Below are 23,926 nucleotides of genomic sequence, written 5' to 3'. Positions count from 1 at the left end.
AACTGTAACCCCCTAAAGGCATAAAACTAAAAGAAAACAAGAAAGGGGCACTCAGAGTTTGGTGGCAGGTATGCCTCTCTGAGCCCACCGGCGAAATAAAGCTGACTCTCCAACTCTCCGCATGCAGCTCGGGTTTTTCTTTGGCCAAGAGCTATTCACATGTGCCGGAACACAAGGGCTGTTTGTTTACTCCAGATGACTAACTTTTCTGTTTCCTCCTCCCTTGCTCATACCCAAATGACCATCTACTCTAGCAGTTCATATTTATGAAAACTTCAGTAGTTCTACTATTCTCCATTTTCCTCAAGGAATGTACTCCACACGTTTCAGGATAGCATGAAAAGCTCTTCACGGGCCAGGCGCGTGGCTCACGCCTGTAATCCTAGCACTCTGGGAGGCCGAGGGAGGTGGATTGCTCCAGGTCAGGAGTTCGAAACCAGCCTGAGCAAGAGACCCCCGTCTCTACTATAAATAGAAAGAAATTAATTGGCCAATTTATATGTAGAAAAAAATTAGTGGGCATGGTGGTGCGTGCTTGTAGTCCCAGCTACTCGGGAGGCTGAGGCAGCAGGATCGCTTGAGCCCAGGAGTTTGAGGTTGCTGTCAGCTAGGCTGATGCCAGGATGCCATGGCACTCACTGTAGCTTGGGCAACAAAGGGAGACTCTGTCTCAAAAAGACAAAAAAAAGAAAAGCTCTTCATGGCCAGTTACCTCCCTACCCATAGTGACACCACTAAAACGTCCTTAGCCTCACTTCTCTCAACTCTGTTCCTTTTCCCTTATTGTGTTACTTGCTGTTTTTAAACTTGGAGAATCCTGCTTAGGTTCTGCAGGGAGTAGGGGAGGTCCTTGCACTCTTTTTCCCTGGCCAACTCCAACTTATCCTACAAGTCTAAATTTATTTGTCACCAACTCTAGGAGTCCCGCTTCCTGATCTTCCCAAAGCTGAGATAAGGGCTCTCACAGCACCCTGGGCTACACATATTGAAGTACTTGTCTTGCTAGTCATGTTACTTCCTGTTTATTTCTCTGTCTCCCTCTTTCATTGAATTGTGAGCTCCTTGTACATAAACTGCCTTTTGTTCTTTGAAGTGGCAGCCATGCTCAGGTCCAAGGAAGTACTTAGTAAGCACCTGTTCAGGCAATAAATGAATGAATTAATCAGTGGGTCCCTAGTTTATTTGGGGAATACATGAGGAGGCCTCTAAGGTTTTCTTTTGCTTCACCTAGGAGAGCAGTACTTTCATTTTTGCTGCAGACATTAAATAGCACCATCTGGCATAGGTACATGGATTACTTTTTCTTTGCTCAGGCCTGTAATCCTAGCACTCTGGGAGGCCGAGGTGGGTGGATTGCTCGAGGTCAGGAGTTCAAAACCAGACTGAGCAAGAGTGAGACCCCGTCTCTGCTATAAATAGAAAGAAATGAATTGGCCAACTTATATATATAGAAAAAATTAGCCAGGCATGGTGGTACATGCCTGTAGTCCCAGCTACTCGGGAGGCTGAGGCAGAAGGATTGCTTGAGCCCAGGAGTTTGAGGCTGCTGTGAGCTAGGCTAACGCCATGGCACTCACTCTAGCCTGGGCAACAAAGGGAGACTCTGTCTTAAAAAAATAAATAAATAAATTTTACTTATTGTAGAAAAGGGGGTCTTGCTATGATGGTGCCCAGACAGGTTGCACTGGAACTCCCGGCCTCAAAGAATCCTCCCTCCGCCAGCCTCCTGAAGTGTTAGGATTACAGGCATGAGCCATCTTGCTTGGCCTATATAAGGATTTCTTTTCCTATAAATGGATTTCTTTTCCAACAAATATCGGGAAGGCATTGCCTCCCTTTTTCCTTTCCAGGTGTTGGGGGGAAGGGAAAACTTCCCCTTTGTCCCAGGAAGGTTTGCTGAAAGATCAATTCACAATAAGGCAGACTGATAAGAGAAAGATTACGAATTCATTTACCCTGCAACCTTAGGCACGGGTTGAATCACAGAGTGATTACTCAATATTCCAATGCAGTTCAGAAGTTTATATACCTTCATTTTATTTTATTTTATTTTATTTTATTTTTTTGAGACAGAGTCTCAAAAAAATTGTTGCCCAGGCTAGAGTGAGTGCCATGGCGTCAGCCTGGCTTACAGCAACCTCAAACTCCTGGGCTCAAGCGATCCTTGGGCCTCAGCCTCCTGAGTAGCTGGGACTACAGGCATGCGCCACCATGCCCAGCTAATTTTTTTTTTCTTTTTTTTTTTTTCAGCATATTATGGGGGTACAGATTTTAAGGTTTCAATAAATGCCCATTTCCCCCCCTCCCCCCTAATTTTTTCTATATATATATTAGTTGGCCAATTAATTTCTTTCTATTTATAGTAGAGACGGGGTCTCGCTCTTGCTCAGGCTGGTTTTGAACTCCCGAGCTCAAACGATCCGCCCGCCTTGGCCTCCCAGAATGCTAGGATTACAGACAAGAGCCATGGCGCCCAGCCTATATACCCTCATTTTAGAGGGGCAGGGGGAGATGAGGAATTCAGGTAATTTTGTGGAGGGGCAGTAAATGATTACTAGGGAGGATGAATAGATACTTGGGAGAATGAAAGGATGGGGGAAACAGATTGGCTTGCTAATGATTCTCTTTGGAAATTAAATTAACCCGAGAGACAGGCATTGTATTTTAAATGGCATGGGTCAGGTTTGGTTGCATTCTTGATTTTCTTTCCTTACATATTGAGATAACTGGGAGGAGAAGCAAAGGCACTTTTTGATGGGTCTTTCTGTTTTTTAGGAAGATAGAGAGAAAATCCCTTCTAATGCCTGTTGATCTCTAAGGGCCTTTAATTCAAAATAGTCTTTATACCAAGGTGTCATATTTTGGGTTGAAATTCCTTGAGATCCTTCACAGGAAAACTAGATGGTACCTCTTTGAGCCTTCACTGTTTTCTTGTTTTCTAATTTTTTTTTTTTGTTTGTTTTTTTGAGACAGAGTCTCGCTTTATTGCCCAGGCTAGAGTGAGTGCCGTGGCCTCAGCCTAGCTCACAGCAACCTCAAACTCCTGGGCTCAAGCAATCCTTCTGCCTTAGCCTCCCTAGTAGCTGGGACTACAGGCATGCGCCACCACGCCCGGCTAAGATTTTCTATATATATTAGTTGGCCAATTAATTTCTTTCGATTTTTAGTGGAGACGGGGTCTCACTCTTGCTCAGTCTGGTTTCGAACTCCTGACCTTGAGCCATCCACCCGTCTTGGTCTCCCAGAGTGCTAGGATTACAGGTGTGAGCCACCATGCCCAGCCTCTAATTTTTATTTAAATTTTTTTTTGGAGATAGAGTTTCACTATGTTGCCCAGGCTAGAGTGCAGTAGCCTAGCTCACTGCAACCTCAGACTCCTGGGCTCAAGCAATCCTTCTGCCTCAGCCTCTTGAGTAGCTGGGACTACAGGCATGTGCCACCATGCCCAGCTAATTTTTTCTATTTTTGGTAGAAACGGGGTCATACTTTTATGAGGCTGGTCTCTGAGCCTTTAGAGGGGTCCTGAAGTCTCTATCGGGACAGACCCTTGCCTAGGTCATGGAGGTAGACCTTACCTACCACAAATGCCTCACTGGCTCAATCCATCCCCAGGAGGAAGTGTCTTTTCTCTCAGTTTTCCTGATCTATTTTGCCTTCGCAGTATCCAACTGAAATGCTAACTCCCCGCATTGTAATGTAATTACTCTTTCCCAGGATCCCCACTGCGTTTTGTTTTTTTGCTTGTAATGATATTCAACACAATTTGGACTTACACCTTAGTAACTAGTGCCTCTAGGCTAGATGGTCAACTTTGGTGGAAGGAACTGAATGTTTCTAATTTTTGTAGCCATTGTTTCTCTACTGTGGTAGGCACTCAAATTAACTTTGGGTAGTTTGAATACGTGGCTGAGAGATTGAAATACGATTAGTCATAGGAAAGAAGAGATTTAAAAAAGGAAGGAGAGTGGCTTTATCTAATAGAAAAATGTCCCCCCTCTCACTGAAAAATACCTGAACTCAGAAGGGGGAGGTGAGGAAATTATATAAGGATTGAAAAATTGTGCGTATAGGAAGACAAAGGAGGCCCTGGGTGACAAAGAGGCTGCAAGCCCATAAGTCTGAAAGGTGAGAAGTGTTTAAAATTTGGTAGGGAATGCACCTTGGGACAGGAGGTGTGAGTGAAGGGCAGGGCAACCTGACTGTGGTTGTTTATGGAGGCTGTTACCTTTTGCTCTAGCAGAAAAGGAGCAAGGGTGGTCCCCAGAAGCTCAGGCTCCTAGGGATGAAAACCAGGCGACTTCTTTAAATAACTGTACTACTGCAATCAGTAGTCCAGTTACATTTGCCATTATTTGAAAAGAGTAACCCAGCTGTGACTTAGTTCCTTGGGAAGCCTCTGTTCTTGTTTTGAGCCCAATCCCCATACTCTTACATCCAAATAAATGCAACTGGTTTTATTTAATACACTTTTTCTGCAAAGGCATTTTTCTCTCTTCCTACTTTTGTTCTCAGGCTAGGTTTCCTCTGGTCTCTGTCTGTTTTCTTATCTAGAGGAATTTGGCAACTGTCTGTAAATTCAGATCTTGAATAGTAAGCTTTCTGAAATCTAAAATTCCCTTGAATCAATGAGTCATTTTGTCTAATGAATATGAAATTCTGGTGAGGAAGGAAGAGAGGGCAGGAACTATGGGAACTTCTTGAGAGTTTGAATTTCTAAAGTCTCTTTCAAGGCAGTATTCATCATTCTGATCCTATAGGTCCATTCTTTCTCAGAGCACTCATGCTTGCCCTATATCTCATTAAAAGAGGCTGTGGGCATAGTTACATACGAAATGGCAGAGCCTGGAGAGAAAATTATCTCTAAAGTGAAGGAATTTTGTGGTGAGAACACAAAATAAAAACTGAGGTTTGGCCAGACACAGTGGCTCAAGCCAGTAATTCTAGCACTTTAGGAGGTCAAAGCAGGAGGATCCCTTGAGGCCAGGAGTTTGAGACCAGCCTGGGCAACATAACAAAATAAAAATAAAATAACTAAAAATAAAAAAATTACCCAAGCATGGTGGGACAGCCTGTAGCTCTAGCTATTGGGCAGGCTGAGCCAGTGTTGCTGCCCAACCAGGTTCATTTCCCCACTGCCCAAGAAACAGCCAATATGCTGAGCCAGAAGGTTTTATGGCAGAGAAAGTCTTAGTGCCATGGTGCCAGCCTAGCTCACAGCAACTTCAAAGGACTGCTCAAGCAATCCTTCTGCCTTAGCCTCCCAAGTAGCTGGGACTGCAGGCACGTGCCACCATGCCCAGCTAATTTTTTTTTCTATATATTTTAGTTGGCCAATTAATTTCTTTCTATTTTTTAGTAGAGAGGAGGTCTTGCTCTTGCTTAGGCAGGTTTAGAAACTCCTGACCTTGAGCAATCCTCCTGCCTCAGCCTCCCAGAGAGCTAGGATTACAGGCATGAGCCACTGGGGCCTGGAGAAAGTGTTTATTCCACACAGAGGTAAGTGGGGAGATGGGAGAAATTTCTCAAATTTACCTCCCTGAGAACTTGGGAGAACTTTAAGGACAGTTTGATGGGCAAGGGATTAGGCAATTAGGTTTATTAATTGGGGCAAAATTATAGGGATGTAGCAATCATCTTTTTGTGTTGCTCCAGTCCCTGGGCTCACAATTCCAGTTAAGTCAGTTTTTGGTATGGGCCACTGGTCTGGGTGAGCCAAGGGATCCACTGGAATGCAGGGCCTAGAAGATATCTTAAAAACTACCTTTAGGTTTAGAAAAGGTGATGTTATCTGCAGAGAAAGTTAAGAATCTTTGTGCACATCAGCTATGGGGAAAAGTTAAGAATCTTTATGGCCACCAGCTGGGTGGCAGAGTGGCAATTGCAGGGGGACAGTCACTAATTATAATCATTATTTTTAGCTAGGCCCTTACCACAGTTCTCACCTTGCACCCAGTTATTGGAGGGAGGTTTCACCAGGAAGATCTTTTGAGCCCAGTAGTTTGAGGTTAGATCTATGATCATACCACTGCACTCTAGCTCAGGTCACACAGCGAGACCCTGTCTCAAAACAAAAACAACTCCTGAGCTTTCTTGTTTGGTATTTCTGATGAACTCCCACAGTGATGTTATTTACTTTTTATTAAGGGCCTTTACTTGACATCTCTGGATATGGCTCTTGGGTCTCTTAGGATACAGGATTACGCTACACAATAAGAATGTCACACGCTTTGCTCAGTGGCAGTATCCTAGCCAATGAGGATTATCCGAGGAGCGATTATTGCTAATTGAAAACTTTTCCCAATACCCGGCCATGACGACTTGAAATATAGTCGAGATTGGTAATTTTTGACAGTCTCTATGGAGACTGAACTAAAAAAAAAAAAAAAAATGTCACAGCCTAGCCTTAGCAAGAGTGAGACTCCGTGTCTACAAAAAATAGAAAAATTAGCCAGGCGTGGTGTGGTTGCCTGTAGTCCCAGCTACTGGGGAGGCGGAGGCAGGAGGACTGCTTGAGCCGGGGAGTTTGAGGTTGCAGTGAGCTACAATGATGCCACTGTACTCTAGCCAGAACGAGACCCTCTCTCAAAAAAATAAAATAAAAATTAAATAAAAAAGAATGTCACAGCTCTAAAGCCTCGTAAAACTAACCGCTTCTCCGTTTGAACAGTCTTAACATCATTTTTTTTTCCTATTATAACCTGTCCTTAAGAAATTTAGATCAAACCATTTTTTTTCTTGCCCCAAGTCTGAAATAAAGCTTTCATACGCGCTAATAATCTAAACTATATTAGATACTTGGCTTTAGAAGTTAGTCAGAGGCTAACCTGGGACAAGGGCGCTTCAAGACAAAACACCAGTTGGGAGGAAATAAAGTCCAAACCAGTGCTCTCTCTCATTCTCTCTCAACACTGTGTGTTGTGTCTTACGGAGACCTTGTGTCAGTAATTGGTACACGATAATTGTTTCTTTAGCCCTACAGTCATGATTAAAAATGCTACCCGAAGCACAGCGAGCATGTCCTTGACACACATCCGCTTCTGTGGGAAAGATTAATTTCTACCACAGCAATAGAGCTGGGAAGTGGAGACAGATTGCTCTTAGTGGCTTCAGCGATGGTTCAAAGTACTGCAGCGGACCGCAACCAGCACGCAGCTTTCCTTCCTCTAGTTTGCAAGGTAACTGTGGTGGCACGGCACCTCCGGATTGTCTGCAACATGGGAGTAGAGGGGAGAAAAACAACGAACTAGAGTAAAAGAGTCTCGAACACGTCACAGAGTTACACCCACGGCCAGATGAAAGAGGGAAGGCCCGGAACTCAGCGGCAGGCCGCCCCCGGGACGGGCCGAGGGTGCAACCGTGATGTATTTATTTACCAGGGCTCGTCGCGCCCGCAGCTGGCTGGAACCCGCGGTGACGTCACGGGCCCGGGCGCGGGTCACGTGCCCGGGCCGCCCCGCCCCCTCCCACTCCCTCCCGCGCCGCCGCCGCCTTCAGAGCGCAGGGTCCCGCCGCGGCAGCCGCTCGGAGCTTTAGGGGGAGCGCGGAGCGAGGCGGGCGGCCGGCGGTCGAGCAGGCCGGGAGCCGGAGCGGCTGAGGAGGAGGCGGCGGCAGCGGCCCGCCGGGCACCGGGCGACGCGGTCGACGCTCCTGAAAACTTGAGCGCGCGCTCGCGCCACTGCGCCCGCGGCCGGAGCGATGAAGATGGTCGCGCCCTGGACGCGTTTCTACTCCAACAGCTGCTGCCTGTGCTGCCATGTCCGCACCGGCACCATCCTGCTCGGCGTCTGGAACCTGGTGAGCGCGGCCGCGGGACGGGGCTGCACCTGCCCGGGCGGGGCGCGGGACCCCGGGACCCCGGCCCCCGCCCCCACCCCCGCGTGGCTCTTCACGCCCCCAAGTTGGCTCCCGGCTCGGCCTCGGCGTCGGGCGAGGCGGCGCTCATCCGCCTAAAGTTGTATTATTAGAAACTTAATTCTCCCGGCGAGCCTGTCCGCAGTTCCCCGCAGCCCGCCACCCTCGGCGGGGGTAGGCCGGGCGTTTGGGGCCCTGGGGCGAGGGGCCATGGGGGGACCCCGGGCGCTTGGAGAAGCAGCGCGCGCAACGGTCGGCGCCCGGGCGGTGCGGGGCCGCGGGCCCCCGCGGGGTCGGTGAGAGTGCACTCGGAGGCAGAACAACTCCCGTCTTATCTTGCCAACACGTGTTTCCTTTCCTTTCTTCTTAGAATCGGGTGGGCTTTGCGTTTTGACGGGTGCGGACAGCCGTCGTGGAGGTGACGGGGCATATTTTGCCGCCGCCGTGGGTAGGGTTGCGGGTTTGGCGTGCCCGTCCTGCGTGCCCGCAGCGCTCCTCCGGTTCGCTGCGCCTTCCTTCCTTCGCACGCTCGCATCCCGGGTTGAAAGGGCCGGGGGCTCCTGCCACCCTCCTGTGAATGGGTCCCCCGCACAGGTCTGGTTTCAAGCTCTTACTATAGGAAGAGATGTGCGTGTGGTTTACTACTGCGTTTCAATCTGCCCGGGGAAGCCATTTTCCACCCACTTCTTTCCGGCCGGTGGACAGGTGGTCGCAGTACCTTCCATAAAGAGACACATTTGGCAAGTGTGACATGATGTTCGGGTTGGAGCTTTTACGATCTTATTTGTATGGGGAGCAGTGATTCTCAGGGGAAGTGAGGAAACCTGACGGAGTCTAGCCCTGTACCTGCCCTGTACTTGATTTTTGGCACTCCTCGACTGCACCAACACTGAACCAAATTCCACTGCGTTTTGGGTTTTGTGGCATTCATGATGGAGAGTTAGACCCGAGCCCACTTTGCAGCGAATACCGCTGCGTCGCGAGGAAATGCCTTAAAAATGGTAGCCAAGGGGCATACAGAACTTTTCAGTTCCTATTGAGATAAGACGCATTCTTAATCATGAGTCGGAGTTTTTAGTTGGCTCCTAATATTTTAATATGATATGGACATTGTGTTGAGTTCTGAACCCCTTTCTTGTGCTATTATAAGCAAAACATTCCCCCTCCTCTGTATGGGTGTTTACTGTGCTATTTATAGTTTCAAGTTTCCTTTAGTCGGTGCCTATCGTGGCCACACAATAGAAAGTTGGCCTTAAAAGCTTTCAAACAGATCTTTAGTATGTGTGGGTTCTTCTTGTGTAGTGTAAATGCAAGTAGAACATAAGCATATTGGCTCAACCTCCACTTTACTAAAAGCCAAGAAATTCTTCACAGAAATTTAAAATTAGTCCACAAGTATAGTATGTGGCTTCAAAATAGTTGGTGCTTTGTTGATGATCAAGACAATTTATACAAGTGTCTGCATCTTCCTTGAAAATGTTCAAATCTGCAGACTTGCAAGTACATCCGTGAATGTAATTTGTAAAATCTAGGGCACTGCATTAGGCAAATGTACTGCGTGATCTACAGGAAAGATAAATCTACTTGAGCCCTGTTGTTGGCTGTAATCCAACCAGACACTACTGGTGTGATAAAAGGAGAGTACTCAGCATGCTTTGTCTACTGTGTGAGCATGCTGATTGTGGAAAGTAGTTATTGTGGTATATGTCTTAGTATTTGGAAATATATGGCCTTTTGAAAGATAATTAGAAAGCTTTCTAGCAGATGTGATTAAGAATGTTGCTTTAGGTACATTGTGTATGTGGGAAACCTGACTTATATGTACTGGTAATCTTGATGAAAACCTTTGCGTTCCACAAAACGACTTAGGCTTTCTTGGTAGTGAGTTTCCCTCGTACCTTTAAATATAATTTGGTTATCCAAAACTTTGCTTTTCATGCACATTTTTAAGGCAGTTGTGTGGCTAGCGGGCTCACTCCGGGTGTCATCTGGATGGAATGGGGTCAGTTCTCAGAAAGGGGAGTTTTCAGAAAAAAGGGCAGATACTCAGATAAGATTCCACTATAAGGGCTCATCTTAATAAATAATTGCCTGTTTTGCAAGATAGGCAAAGTAGCTCTTTTTTTTAATTACCTTTCTCAGGTTGAAAGTGGACCTTTTTTGTTCATGTATTTTCTAATTGTTGATTCCTGCTATTACCATGTACGAAGATTCTGTGTGCCAAGTACTATACTAAACGCTTTGCATAAACATTATTTTTATACATACTCCTAGTGAGGTAGATTTTTTTCTTTTCTTTCTTTTTTTTATTTATTTTCATTTATTTCAGCATATTATGGGGGTACAGATTTTAAGGTTTCAGTAAATGCCCATTTCCCCCCATTTCTTTCTTTTTTAAAGGAGATAAAGTCTCATTCTGGCTTAGGCTGGAGTGTAGTGGCCCGATTATAGCTCACTATAATCTCAAATTCTTGGGTTCAAAAGGTCCTTCTCCTTCAGCCTCCCAAGTAGCTAGGACTACAGGCATGTGCCATCATGCCTGGCTAATTTTTCTTATTTTTTAAAATAGAGACAGTGTCTTGCTATGTTGTCCAGGCTGTTCTTGAACTCCTGGCCTGAAGGGATCCTCCTGCCTCAGCCTCCCAAAGTGGTGATTACAGGTGTGAGTGACTGTGCCCCACAACCCAACCAGTGGATTTTCTTATTGCCCTTTTACAGATAAGGAAAAAAAACCTGAGACCAAGTATTTTGGTGATTTACTAAAGGTCCCATGATTTCCTTCAATCTGATAATAAGGCATATTGATTTTAGGTATTTATATTAGAGATCATATTTTGTCTTTTATTTAATTGTGATTTACATATGATGAAAGCCATGGTTAAATGTGGAGTTGAGTTGACAAATGCAAATGTAACCCACACTCCTTGAAAACATTTCCAAAACATTCCCCAGAAAAGTTCCCATGTGTTTCTTTCCAGTTAATTCCCCCCATACCCCCAATCCCTTCTATCACCATAGATAAATTTTGCCTCTTCATATAAGTGGTATTATGCCGTGTGTCCCGTTTCTGTATCTGGCTTCTTTCACTTAGCATAACTATTTTTATATTCATTCCTGTTATTGGGGGTATATATCTATAGCTTTTTATTGCTGAGTATTGTTGTATGAGTGTACTCAATCTATTTATCCGTTTGCTAGATATTGGACCTTTGGGTAGTTTCCAGTTTGGGGATATTATAAATAAAGCTGCTCTGAACATTCTTGAACGAGACTTTCTGTGGACATGTTTTTCTCCTTGGTAAATAACTAGAAGTGGTATTGTTGGTCATTGGATAAGCACAGATATATGTGTAACTTTGGAAGAAACTACTAACTAGTTTTCTAAAGCAGTTCTACCATTTCACACTCCCACTAACAATGTATGAAGTTCCAGTTGGCCTACATCCTTGCCAACATTTTGGTGGTGTTAGTCTTTTTAATTTTAGCCATTCTGGTGGGTGTGTAGTGGTAGTTCATAGTGGCTTTAGTTTGCCTTTCCCTTCTGACTAATGGTATGGAACAGTTTTTTCATTGCTTCTTGGCTGATCATATATGTGCCTTTGTGAAGTGCTGTTTGTTGCCCATTTTTAATTGGGTTTTGTCTTTTTCATATTAATTGTGGGAACTCTATATTTTGGATACAAGTCCTTTTTGAAATACATATTTTGTGAATGTTTTGTCCCCAGTGTGTGGCTTGCCTACTCCTATTATTGATATATTTTAATGAATAGGAATTTTTAATATTGATTAAGTTCAGGGCTGGGTGCGGTGGCTCACGCCTGTAAGCCTAGCACTCTGGGAGGCCCAGGCAGGCGGATTGCTTGAGGTCAAGAGTTTGAAACCAGCCTGAGCAAGAGCAAGACCCCGTCTCTACTATAAATAGAAAGAAATTAATTGGCCAACTAAACGTGTATAGAAAAAAATTAGCCGGGCATGGTGGCACATGCCTGTAGTCTCAGCCAGCTACTCTGGAGGCTGAAGGCAGTAGGATCGCTTGAGCCCAGGAGTTTGAGGTTGCTGTGAGCTAGGCTGACGCCATGGCACTCACTCTAGCCTGGGCAACAAAGCGAGACTCTGTCTCAAAAAAAAAAATAAGTTCAATTTGTCAATGCTTTTCTTTTATGATTAGTACTTTTCTGTGTTCTAAGAACTCTTTTTTTTTTTTTTTTTAAGACAGAGTCTCGCTTTGTTGCCCAGGCTAGAGTGAGTGCCATGGCGTCAGCCTAGCTCACAGCAACCTCAAACTCCTGGCTCAAGCAATCCTCCTGCCTCAGCCTCCCAAGTAGCTGGGACTACAGGCATTCGCCACCATGCCCGGCTAATTTTTTGTATATATTAGTTGGCCAATTAATTTCTTTCTATTTATAGTAGAGACGGGGTCTCGCTCTTGCTCAGGCTGGTTTCGAACTCCTGACCTCGAGCAATCCGCCCGCCTCGGCCTCCCAGAGAGCTAGGATTACAGGCGTGAGCCACTACGCCCGGCCTCTAAGAACTCTTTACCTACCCCCAGATTGTAAAGACACTCTGTTATACTTTCTTCTAGAAACTTTATGGTTTTAGCTCATTTAGATCTGTGATCCATCTCAAATTAATTTTCTTTCTTTCTTTTTTTTTTTTTGAGAGTCTCACTCTGTCACCCTATGCTTAGCGTGTGTATAGTGATGTCATTGTAGCTTACTGCGGCCTCAGACTTCTGGCTGGGCTCAAGCTCACTGCAGCCTAAAACTCCTGGCTGGGCTCAAGTGATCCACCTGACTCAGCCTCCCAAGCAGCTGGGTCTACAGGTGCACATCACCAGGCCCAGCTAATTATTTTTAGTAGAGATGGGGTCTCACTCTTGCTCAGGCTGGTTTGGAAGTCCTGAGCTCAAGCAATCCTCCTTCCTCTGCCTCCCAGAGTGCTAGGATTATAGGCATGAGCCACCTCTCCTGGCCTCAAGTTAATTTTTATGTTTGATATGAGGTATAGGGGGTTTGTATTTGTGTTTATTTTAAAAGGCAGTTTAATCACTTAACCTAAAAAATTACTAAATAACCTTTATAACTGCAAACTTTTTTTTGAGACAGAGTCCCACTCTGTCACCTAGGCTAGAGTGCCATGGCTGTCAGCCTAGAGCTCACAGCAACCTCAAACTCCTGGGCTCAAGCAATCCTCCTGCCTCCATCTCCTGAGTAGCACAAAACCAAGCTAATCTTGCCACCTTCCTTTTATTCCATCTCTATGTCCTGTCTATTTCTGCTCTACTTTCTTATTCTGTGCTGTTCTTCTCCATCTCTCTCATTTAGCTCTCACTTGGCTATTATAATAGTGTCATAATTGGTCTCCCTCCTTTAAGCAGTTATGGCCTGAGCAATATCTCTTTCCCCCTCCTCTTCCCCATTCAGGTTATCCTCCTTTTGGATACAAATGGCTGTGGCAGTTACAAGCCAGTATTTAAGCTCTAAGTCCTGAGATTCCGATATGACAAGGTGAAGTTATCTGTTCCTCCCTAAGCCAAACATGGCCAAGGGACGGACAAGAATGTACTGATGAATTTAGGTCTGGGATATTCTCCTGCCTTTGAACTATAGACTAGGAGGAATGTAAACTAGTGGTGGGATTAACTACGCACAACACCAGGTTGAAGGTGGAAGGATGAGTAAATTCCCAAAGAATCAGACTGTTACTAGAAGGAGAGAGGAAGAATGTTTGTAGGATAAAAAATATCTGCTACACTCCTTAGGATGAAGCCCTAAATATTTCTTACAGAATATTTTTTACCATCAGGACCTGCATTTCTCATTATACTCGAAAGTATACTTTCTTCTTTGCATTTTCTTGTATTGTTTTATGACGGGTTACTGGTAAATGGAAGCATCTGTCATTTGACACTTCAGATGGGGTTATGTTAAAGGGTCCACATACCCTTTTTAGAAGTCATTGGTTAAGTTGTATTTTAGGAACTCAGTCACTCAGCAAATACATACTGAATGTCTCTTTGTGCCAGACACTCTTTATAGGGTAGTTGGCCATATATCAGATTATAAAGGATGAAAGAGGTCAAAGTAGCTGGTCTCACTGGCTTTATGACCTGGTCTTTTAGATAACTGGTTCACTTGGAAAGTCCCAACTTGCTTGTGTTCCTAAGTAAATAAAACCATAATATCGCACCCCAAAATATACCTCTTTGAATATTTCAAGATGATGTTTCAGAGAAACTGCAGACAGGAATAACCCTGGAAAGCTGCCTTTTGTGGAGGAGATTTGCATCTTTAGAGAAAATCTACATTAGGGAAATAAGCTTTCAGGCTTTCTCTGAGCTTCCCTCCCCCGCTCATGCAGACCTGAGAAAGATTAACTCTCCTAGGAGAGAGAGACTGAGAGTCTGACACCTTTTTGAAGGTCTGGTGGAGGAACTTGCCACTGGCTACCAACTATTCTTTCTGAGAGCTGTTACCCTAGAGGTTTCATCTACATAATAAGACAGCGTTCCCTAGCTAGGCCTTTCCATCTCTCTTCTTCCCATAACCTCTCTTGCCATGCTCCAAGCCCCTTTTCTTTCTGTAACCTCAGGATGGTGTAGACACTTGAGCCTTTCTGGCTGTTTCTTTGAGTTTTCATATTTTGTTGGACTCCCGGGCACATGTAATAAATTTGTGTACTTTTTTTCTGTTAATATATTGTTTTATAGACTCAAATGATCAAATTTTCAGAAGGAGGGGATTCTCTTTGTATCCTGAGAAATTCTACAGCTATTGATTTTTGTCTGACTACAGGATAGTAAAACTGACATCATGTATTTGTAGAGTGATTGATAGTTTTCAGTGGGTTTTCACATTTGTCCTTATTTAGACCTCAAAGCAACCCTGGGTCAAGGCATGATGGGTGGTAAGATACTTATTTAAGATGAATAGTTTTTTCTAACTGTCATTCTATGACTTGGCCCGTAATTCCAGGGCAAAATATTGGCTGATTCATGGTATTTATGTAATCTTTTTTTTTTTTTTTTGAGTCAGAGTCTCTCTCTGTTGCCTAGTCTAGAGTGTAGTGGTATCAGTCTAGCTCACAGCAACCTTAAACTCCTGGGCTCAAGCGATCCTTCTGCCTCAGCCTTCCAAGTAGCTGGGACTACATGCATGTGCCATCATGCCTGGCTAATTTTTTCTGTTTTTAGTTCGCCAATTAATTTCTTTCTATTTTTAGTAGGTCTCTCTCTTGCTCAGACTGCTTTCGAACTCCTGACCTTGAGCAATCTACCTGCCTCAGCCTCCCAGAGTGCTAGGATTACAGGAATGAGCCACCACACCCGGCCTATGTAATCTTTATTCCCTAGGGTTTTTCCCAGTATGTTAGATTGCAAAATACTTAAATAATAGTCTAAAGAGTTTGGTTTTTATTCTGTAGGCAGTGGGGAACATTGAAGAATTATGAATAGGGGTGATGTGGGCCAGGCTTGGTGGCTTACGCCTGTAATCCTAGCACTCTAGGAGGCCTAGGCTGGCGGATTGCTCAAGGTCAGGAGTTCAAAACCAGCCTGAGCAAGAGGGAGACCCTGTCCCTACTATAAATAGAAACAAATTAATTGGCCAACTAATATATATAGAAAAAATTAGCTGGGCATGGTGGCACATGCTTGTAGTCCCAGCTACTCTTTGGAGGCTGAGGCAGAAGGATTGCTTGAGCCCAGGAGTTTGAGGTTGCTGTGAGCTAGGCTGACGCCATGGCACTCACTCTAGCCTGGGCAACAGAGTGAGACTCTGTCTCAAAGAAAAATGGGGGGGGGGTGATATGAAAGCAGTTTTTATGGAAGATTAAAATGCCAGGTTGTTTTATATGGCTGGAAAACCAGATAGGGTGTTTTATATATAGCTCTCTGGATATGAGATACAGCAGATACTAGTTTTCAGGCATAAGCCACCATGCCTCAGGATGTCAATTTATTAATATTTGTTTTTGAGATGAATATCTTATCCTTAGGCCTGTGTATTCTTTTCCTATGGAGGACACTAAATATGATTGTGGAATGATTTGAATACTTAAGAGATTTTCATCAAGACAGATTGGTGAGTCCAGTTTCACAAAAGAAGCAACAGACATGCAGGTTTAAAAAGGTGAAGTTTCTCTGTCAGTGGTCTGGCTCCCAACACTTTGGGAGGTCTAGTTGGGAGGATTGCTTGAAGCCAGGAGTTTGAGACCAACAACATAGCAAGGCAAGTCTCTACAAAAATAAGAAAAATTAGCTGGGCATGATGGCACACTCTGGCCAGTTGTCCCAGCTGCTCAGTAGGAGGCTATTTTTCCTGAACCTCCTGGCCTTAAGGATCCTCCTTCCTCCTAAAGTGCTAGGATGATAGGTGTGAGCCTTGGTGCTCTGCCTGGCTCTTTCTTTTTTTTTTTTGAGACAGAGTCTCACTTTGTTGCCTGGGCTAGAGTGCTGGCTGTCATTATTTATTTATTTATTTATTTTATTATTTCGGCATATTATGGGGGTCCAGATTTTAAGGTTTCAATAAATGCCCTTTTCCCCCCTCCCCCCCAAGTCTGAATTTCCAGCATGACCATCCCCCAGATGGTGCTCATCTCAGTCATTATGTATGTATATACCTGCCCCCCTCCCCCTCCCATCTGCCCAATACCCTATTACTGTAGTACCTATGTGTCCACTTGGGTGCCTAGCTGTCATTCTTGAAAGATAATTTTGCTTGATACACAATTCTAAGTTGACAGTTACTGTCTCTTACAACATGGAAGCTATCTTCTCATTTTCTTTTCACTTTTGTTTTGCTTCCCAGAGGTCAGTTGTCAGTCTAATTGACCTCTATTTCTGATTCCTTACCTCTGTGGGGGGGGTCTTTGTGATTCTAAATTAGTGATTAGCTTCTGCTGGTGCAGAAACTATTGTCAGACCACACTTCGGTAGCTGTGGCTCAGTGGGACATGTACCTTTGTAATGCTAAACCCCTTTTTTAAGAATTGCCTATGTAATTAAAACTTTACTACTAGTTTTTAATTCCTTCACAATGTATCAACAAAAAATCTTTATTCCAAAATGTGTGTAAGCAAGCATAGAATCTTAGGGATATTTTTGTATTTTTTTTTTATTTTGGCATATTATGGGGGTACAGATTTTAAGGTTTCAATAAATGCCCATTTCCCCCTACCCCCCCACAAGTCTGTCTCCAGCATGACCATCCCCCCAGATGGTGCACATCTCATTATGTAATATTTTTGTATTTATATTAGTCATAGATAATTAATTTGCTAATCTTTTCATTACTTTGAGAGTAAGAGTGATCTTCAGTAGCCATCAATTTTTGAAGTAATCAAATGCTGTTTTCTTTTAAATAAAAGTAACTATCAAATATACATCACCTTGTATATCAAATATACATCATAGTAACTATCAAAAATGACATCACCTTGAAGAATGTTCCATTACTTAGATCCATAGTGATGAATATTTGTGGCATAACTTTATGCATGGAAAGGAGAAAAAATTCAATAATTTTGTGTTTGGTTTTTTTATTTTTTTTGAGACAGAGTCTCACTCTGTTGCCCAGGCTAGAGTGAGTGCCCTGGCGTCAGCCTGGCTCACAGCAACCTCAATCTCCGGGGCTCAGCGATCCTACTGCCTCAGCCTCCCGAGTAGCTGGGACTACAGGCATGCACCACCATGCCCGGCTAATTTTTTTGTATATATATATTTTAGTTGGTCAATTAATTTATTTCTATTTTTGGTAGAGACAGGTTCTCGCTCAGGCTGGTTTCGAACTCCTGACCTTGAGCAATCCGGCCCGCCTCAGCCTCCCAAAGTGCTAGGATTACAGGCGTGAGCCACCGCGCCCAGCCTAATATTTTCTATATATATTAGTTGGCCAATTAATTTCTTTCTATTTATAGTAGAGACTGGGTCTTGCTCTTGCTCAGGCTGGTTTCGAACTCCTGACCTTGAGCAATCCGCCCGCCTCGGCCTCCCAAAGTGCTAGGATTATAGGCATGAGCCACCACACCCGGCCAATTTTGTGTTTATAAACATTTCTTTATCTGAGAGATGGTTAGTGTATCTTTTTTTAAATAAAAATAATCATGCAGTATTTATTGTCATTTTGAAATAACATAAGGGTAATCAAAATAATATGAACAAATGTTTTAACTATAAGCCTAACAAGTAAAAGACCTGTATTGATTGCCATCTCAGCAATATCTCACTTCATTGATCATTTCTAGTTGGGGACACTTTGTAGCAGAGTAATATTATCTCCTTTTAGCATGATCCGACCCAGTTGTTTTCTTGACTTGTTTTAGAATGAATCTCTTCTGCATTATCTAATACAAGGTTCATATACTCATTAAAACCAATGATACAGCCCTCTAGCCACATACTCACTTGCTCATAGAGCCACACCTGAATCCAGGATTTATTTTTGTAAGTATCTGAAGATGAGGTTGATGGGCTGCACCATCACGTTTTGCACTTTCTGGCCCTGGCCACAGTATGCCATGGCAGAAACTCTAGAGTCTATCATTGCATTTGATTTTAATTTGACAATTGACTTTTTAAAAACTTTGAGGTGGCCAGGCTTGGTGGCTCACGCCTGTAATCCTAGCAAAAAACTGTGAAGTTATACTTTTGCAGCTTTTAATTTCAATCCTAGAAAAATGTAAATTTTTAATCTTTAATTTTAAAATTTGTTTTTGGATGTATTGAATGTATTGCCATTTTTAAAGAAAATTTTAACTCTAAAGCACAGTGTAACAACAGTATTCTTGAATGGAATGAAAAAATTTTATCTGATTTATTGTCCCACTTTCATGTGTAAAGACATTCTGTTTTAGGTGTTTAACTTCTGTCTTTGGTAAACAGCTATAGGAAGAAAGCATTCTTTATATATTAAAACTAAACAGGAAGTTAAAAAATACCACTTCATATAGTCTTTCAACGTTTAGTAGAGCAGGATTTACAGACCTGATGGATACAGTGTACTAGAACACAGAGAGCCCCATGTTTGCTGTCCTAAAAAATTAATTCAGCCATTTTACTTTATATTTTCTCTTTTTTTCCAGATTTCCAGCCTTCTAACTCCCTGATACTTGATACCTTTTTAATGCACAATTTATGTCTCCATCACCTGTCCTAAACAAGGTTCTGGGGTGGGCCTGTCTCTTCATATTTGAAGATTTAAAATGTTCTTTAAGACATAAAAGGGACATGCTCATTCTCCCGGTCCATTCCACAGCCCTAGGTCTCCCAGTGGTTCTTTGGACAACTTCCCTCCTGCCTCTGGTAGGGGACCAACCTTTGCCTTCTAATCCTCTGTCCAGACATCTTTCTTCTTCTTCGTCTTTTCGTCAGCCTAGCTCACAGCAACCTCAAACTCCTGGGCTCAGGCAATCCTCCTGCCTCAGCCTCCCAAGTAGCTGGGACTACAGGCATGCGCCACCATGCCCAGCTAATTTTTTCTATATCTATTAGTTGGCCAATTAGTTTCTTTCTATTTATATAGTAGAGATGGGGTCTCGCTCTTGCTCAGGCTGGTTTTGAACTCCTGACCTCAAGCAATCCACCTGTCTCGGCCTCCCATAGTGCTAGGATTACTGGCATGAGCCCTTCTCGCCTGGCCCATCTTTCTTCTTAATTACGTGGACCTTGTGTTCTGAGAATCTGTTGTTGTCTCAGCCTGAAAATGAAGACCCAAACCCACCCAAGTTGATTCAGAGAAATTGAGATTGCTTCCGCTGGGGTGGTGGGGGGAGGGAGGCAAATCATTTTGCAGGTCAGCCTTCTGTCAGATTGTGAGTGGCTGTCTGGAACACTCCCATGAAAAGAATTCACAGCTGGCAGCAGAGATTGGTTAGCAGAGTTGGCCAGAGCTTGTGAATGGGGTGTGTTGGCTTCTTGGGAGGAACTAGGGTTACTGGAAAGAGTGTATATGGCATTTGTAATCAAAGAGCCAACAACCGTGTTTCAGCTGAAAACTATATGCAGCTGAGAACACTGCAGGTTTCCTGTAAAGCTCAGAGTCCTCATCTGTAGAAGTGTAATAGTAACACTTGATAGGGAAGCAACATTGCTTTTGTAATATAAAATGGTATGTATGGTGATGGTGGTTTCTTGATTTAGCTCCTTACCATGGGGAAGAACTGCCTAAAGATTGGCACTGTGGGCTACACATATGAGTCAGAGGACCTGATTGAATCTGGGGACAAACCTGTATAGTAGATCTTAAAAATGTGCGTATTGAGGAATGTACTCTAATAAAAAGTACAATTTATATTTTGCTCCTTAACCTTTTTCCTTCATAGTCTGCAACTTATAGACTGTCCTTTGATTTAGAGCTTCAGCAACTTAAAACATTGGCTACCATTATAATCTAACTTAAAGGACCAGCCACCAGGACTCATTACTGTGTTTGTGTCCCTTGGAGTTTTTTTGTTTTTTTTTTTTGAGACAGAGTCTCGCTTTGTTGCCTAGGCTAGAGTGAGTGCCATGGCGTCAGCCTAGCTCACAGCAACCTCAATCTCCTGGCTCAAGCAATCCTGCCTCAGCCTCCCAAGTAGCTGGGACTACAGGCATGTGCCACCATGCCCAGCTAATTTTTTATGTATATATATATTAGTTAGCCAATTAATTTCTTTCTATTTATAGTAGAGAGGGGGTCTTGCTCAGGCTGGTTTTGAACTCCTGACCTCGAGCCATCCGCCCGCCTCGCCTCCCAAAGTGCTAGGATTATAGACGTGAGTCACCACGCCCGGCTATTAACAGGCAATTCTTAGTTGGTTGGTCTGACATCCTAAACTTATTTGTGCTGTAATCTTTATCTCTCAGGATTTCCAAAAGTCTGTTACTTTCTGGTGTTAATGTCACCTCCTTGTGAAGTCTTTCTAACTACCAGTCCCCTCTCCACAAGCCAGGAGTATAACACTTCATTTTCACTCTGAATTGGAGCATCCTGTTTGTTTATCTCAGCCACTTGGTAATAGGCTACCTTGAGGGGTTTACTGTATGAAGCTTAGCATGGTGCCTGAAATGTATTTGTTGCTTAATAGGTAATTTTTGAATAATTGAATCAATAGGTTAATGAATATTATAGCATTTATTCCATAATTTACTTGGCCATTGATGTATATTTCTCCCTCTGGACTACTAATCCTTCGGACCACGTCTTAATCATTTTTGCGTAACACTTTGTTAGCTTCAAGCAGAGTGTTGGGCACATAGTAATTTGACCTAATTTAGTCAATTTCTTAGACAAATAGGATTTTTATGGTAAATCTAATTTTTCCCCTAGAATATAACCACAGTTGTTTGAATTGAAATAGAAAGTGTCAAAAATTTATTTTAATATCAGAATAGGACCTTGTCAAGGGTCTAATTTAAATAAGAACACATTTGGATCAGAATTCTAAAAAAAACTTGTCAAAAGAAATTAAAAATTTTTTAAAAAATTTGGTGCTGTTATGTTTAAAGAATTCACCCTCCCTAAACTTCCATCCAAACCTCCTATAGAACATGCTCCTCTCCCCTTCCTAGGGGTGTTTTAGGCACTGAGCCTTTGCCAGACCCCTAGGGAGATGCAGGAATGAAATGCAAAAGGAGAACTTACTTTCCTTATCCCTCCTGGTTGTTTGAAAAGTATTTACTCCTCCGAGAAAAACCCTCTATAAAATGCAAGGCTAGGCTGGGCGCAGTGGCTCACGCCTGTAATCCTAGCATACTGGGAAGCCGAGGCGGGCGTATTGCTCCAGGTCAGGAGTTCGAAAACAGCCTGAACAAGAGTGAGACCCGTCTCTACTATAAATAGAAGTTAATTAGCCAACTAATATATATATAGAAAAAATTAGCCAGGCATAGTGGTGCATGCCTGTAGTCCCAGCTACTCGGGAGACTGAGGCAGAAGGATTGCCTCAGTCCAGGAGTTTGAGGTTGCTGTGAGCTAGGCTAATGCCATGGCACTCCCTCTAGCTTGGGCAACAAAGTGAGACTGTCTCAGAAAAGACACACAAAAAACGCAAGGCTATCCCCTTTTGTCTCCTGGATGCGTTTTTGGCCTCCCCCCATCTGTACCCAGATGCTCAAAATAAACAACATTTGTGTCTGTCTGTCTGTCTCTCTCTCTCTCCCTCCCCCCCATCTCTTGTTTCTGGACCTAACAGTTGCTAAAATAGAAAGGCATTAAAGAAATTTCAAGTTAAAAGTTCAAACTCTTCCTTTCATTAATTTTGCCCATTGAAGTTAAACCCAAATGAAAGTCAGTCATACCTGCCATTAATAACTTTTAGAAAAGCTGCCACCCAAGTCTTACTGTTCTCTTAATGGTTATACTAGACATCATAACATACATCTTTGACTTTTTAGGTTTTTTTTATTTTTTGAGACAGAGTCTCACTTTGTTGCCCTGGCTAGAGTGAGTGCCTGCCCTGGCGTCAGCCTAGCTCACAGCAACTTCGAACTCCTGGGCTCAAGCAATCCTCCTGCCTCAGCCTCCCAAGTAGCTGGGACTACAGGCATGCACCACCATGCCCGGCTAATTTTTTGTATATATAATTTTAGTTGGTCAATTAATTTCTTTCTATTTTTAGTGAGAGGTCTCGCTCAGGCTGGTTTCAAACTCCTGACCTCCAGCAATCCGCCCGCCTTGGCCTCCCAGAGTGCTAGGATTACAGTCGTGAGCCCGGCCCATCTTTGACTTTTTAAAGTGGAACATTAATTGGTACTTTGTTCTCTTCCTGGACAATGCTTAGTTCACTTCAATCAACACCTTTTTTTTAATTTTATTTTATTTTATTTTTTTTGAGACAGAGTCTCGCTTTGTTGCCCAGGCTAGAGTGAGTGCCGTGGCGTCAGCCTAGCTCACAGCAACCTCAAACTCCTGGGCTCGAGTGATCCTTCTGCCTCAGCCTCCCGGGTAGCTGGGACTACAGGCATGCGCCACCATGCCCGGCTAATTTTTTATATATATATCAGTTGGCCAATTAATTTCTTTCTATTTATAGTAGAGACGGGGTCTCGCTCTTGCTCAGGCTGGTTTTGAACTCCTGACCTTGAGCAATCCGCCCGCCTCTGCCTCCCAAGAGCTAGGATTACAGGCGTGAGCCACAGCGCCCGGCCAACACCTTTTGATTTATATGCTGTTGTTATATATTTTGATTCTATTTATTTTTTATACTCATAAGTCATTATTTTTACCAGTATTCACAAATGCCAATGTAATTATTTTTTTTCATTGTTAGTTTCTTTGTGGATCTTAAGCCTTCCATCTAGTATCATTTTCCTTTTGTCCAATGAATGCCCTTTAATGCTACCTTGGCTGTTGAGCTTCTGGTGACAAGTCCCCTCAGTTTTATGCAAAAGTATCTCGAATTCATTTTTATCACTGAGGATTTTCTTTATTTTTCTAGATAGAAAATTGTAGGTAGGCAGTCCTCCCCCCTCCACCTCCTTCCTGTATTTTGAATATATAACACCATTGTCTTCTGGCTGCTTTTGTTTTTGTTAAAAGCAGTTGTCTGAATATTCTGTCTTATCTGACTCATTAATTTTCTTGCAACTCTGTCTAATGGGTTAAACTCATCCCTAAGTTCTTAATTTTGATTTCTGTATTTTTTTTTATTTCTGTATTTTTTCATTCTAGAGTTTCTATCCTTTTTGTGATTCCTGTTCTGTGCCAAAATTCTCATTCTTTTTTTTCTTATCTCTTTGAAGATCAGGAGCATAGTCACTTAAAGAGCATACCCATCAGCTTCAATACCTAGAGCACCTGTGGTCTGTTGTGTGTTGTTTCTGCTGGGTTTTGTTCTTGAAGTCCTGCCTTATTTATTGCATTCCTCTTGTTTATTGCATTCTGGACATAGTATTTAAAAAATTAAAAAAATAATTTGAGGCATAGGCTGTTAATCTTTCTCCATTAAGGATTTTTTTTTTTTTTTTTTTTTGAGACAGAGTCTCGCTTTGTTGCCCTGGCTAGAGTGAGTGCCATGGCGTCAGCCTAGCTCACAGCAACCTCAATCTCCTGGGCTCAAGCAATCCTGCTGCCTCAGCCTCCCAAGTAGCTGGGAC

At 43.2% G+C, this 23,926-nt stretch overlaps 1 protein-coding gene, 1 non-coding gene and 1 pseudogene across 2 annotated transcripts in view; 2 read left to right on the top strand and 1 right to left on the bottom strand.

Annotated features, from left to right (window-relative positions):
- The first annotated feature begins 6,223 nt into the window (after positions 1–6,223).
- LOC142871993 (U4 spliceosomal RNA) lies at positions 6,224–6,364 on the top strand. Its single transcript, XR_012920245.1, has one exon. It is a non-coding gene; the product is annotated as a U4 spliceosomal RNA (small nuclear RNA).
- Positions 6,365–7,445: 1,081 nt separating this feature from the next.
- The window catches only part of LAPTM4B (lysosomal protein transmembrane 4 beta), a 66,687-nt gene continuing 50,206 nt past the window's right edge, over positions 7,446–23,926 (top strand). The window contains exon 1 of the mRNA XM_012761989.2: positions 7,446–7,794. Coding sequence (XP_012617443.2) covers positions 7,696–7,794 — 99 coding nt within the window. The 5' untranslated portion in view covers positions 7,446–7,695. The remainder of the gene's footprint in view (positions 7,795–23,926) is intronic.
- Positions 18,093–18,371, bottom strand: LOC105869870 (small nuclear ribonucleoprotein E-like; annotated as a pseudogene).

The sequence above is a fragment of the Microcebus murinus genome, chromosome 7 (genome assembly GCF_040939455.1).
Source record: "Microcebus murinus isolate Inina chromosome 7, M.murinus_Inina_mat1.0, whole genome shotgun sequence".
In the NCBI taxonomy this organism is placed as follows: Eukaryota; Metazoa; Chordata; class Mammalia; order Primates; family Cheirogaleidae; genus Microcebus; species Microcebus murinus.
The sequence above is the reverse complement of the archived record's forward strand: the minus strand, read 5'-3'. Positions and strand labels throughout refer to the sequence as shown.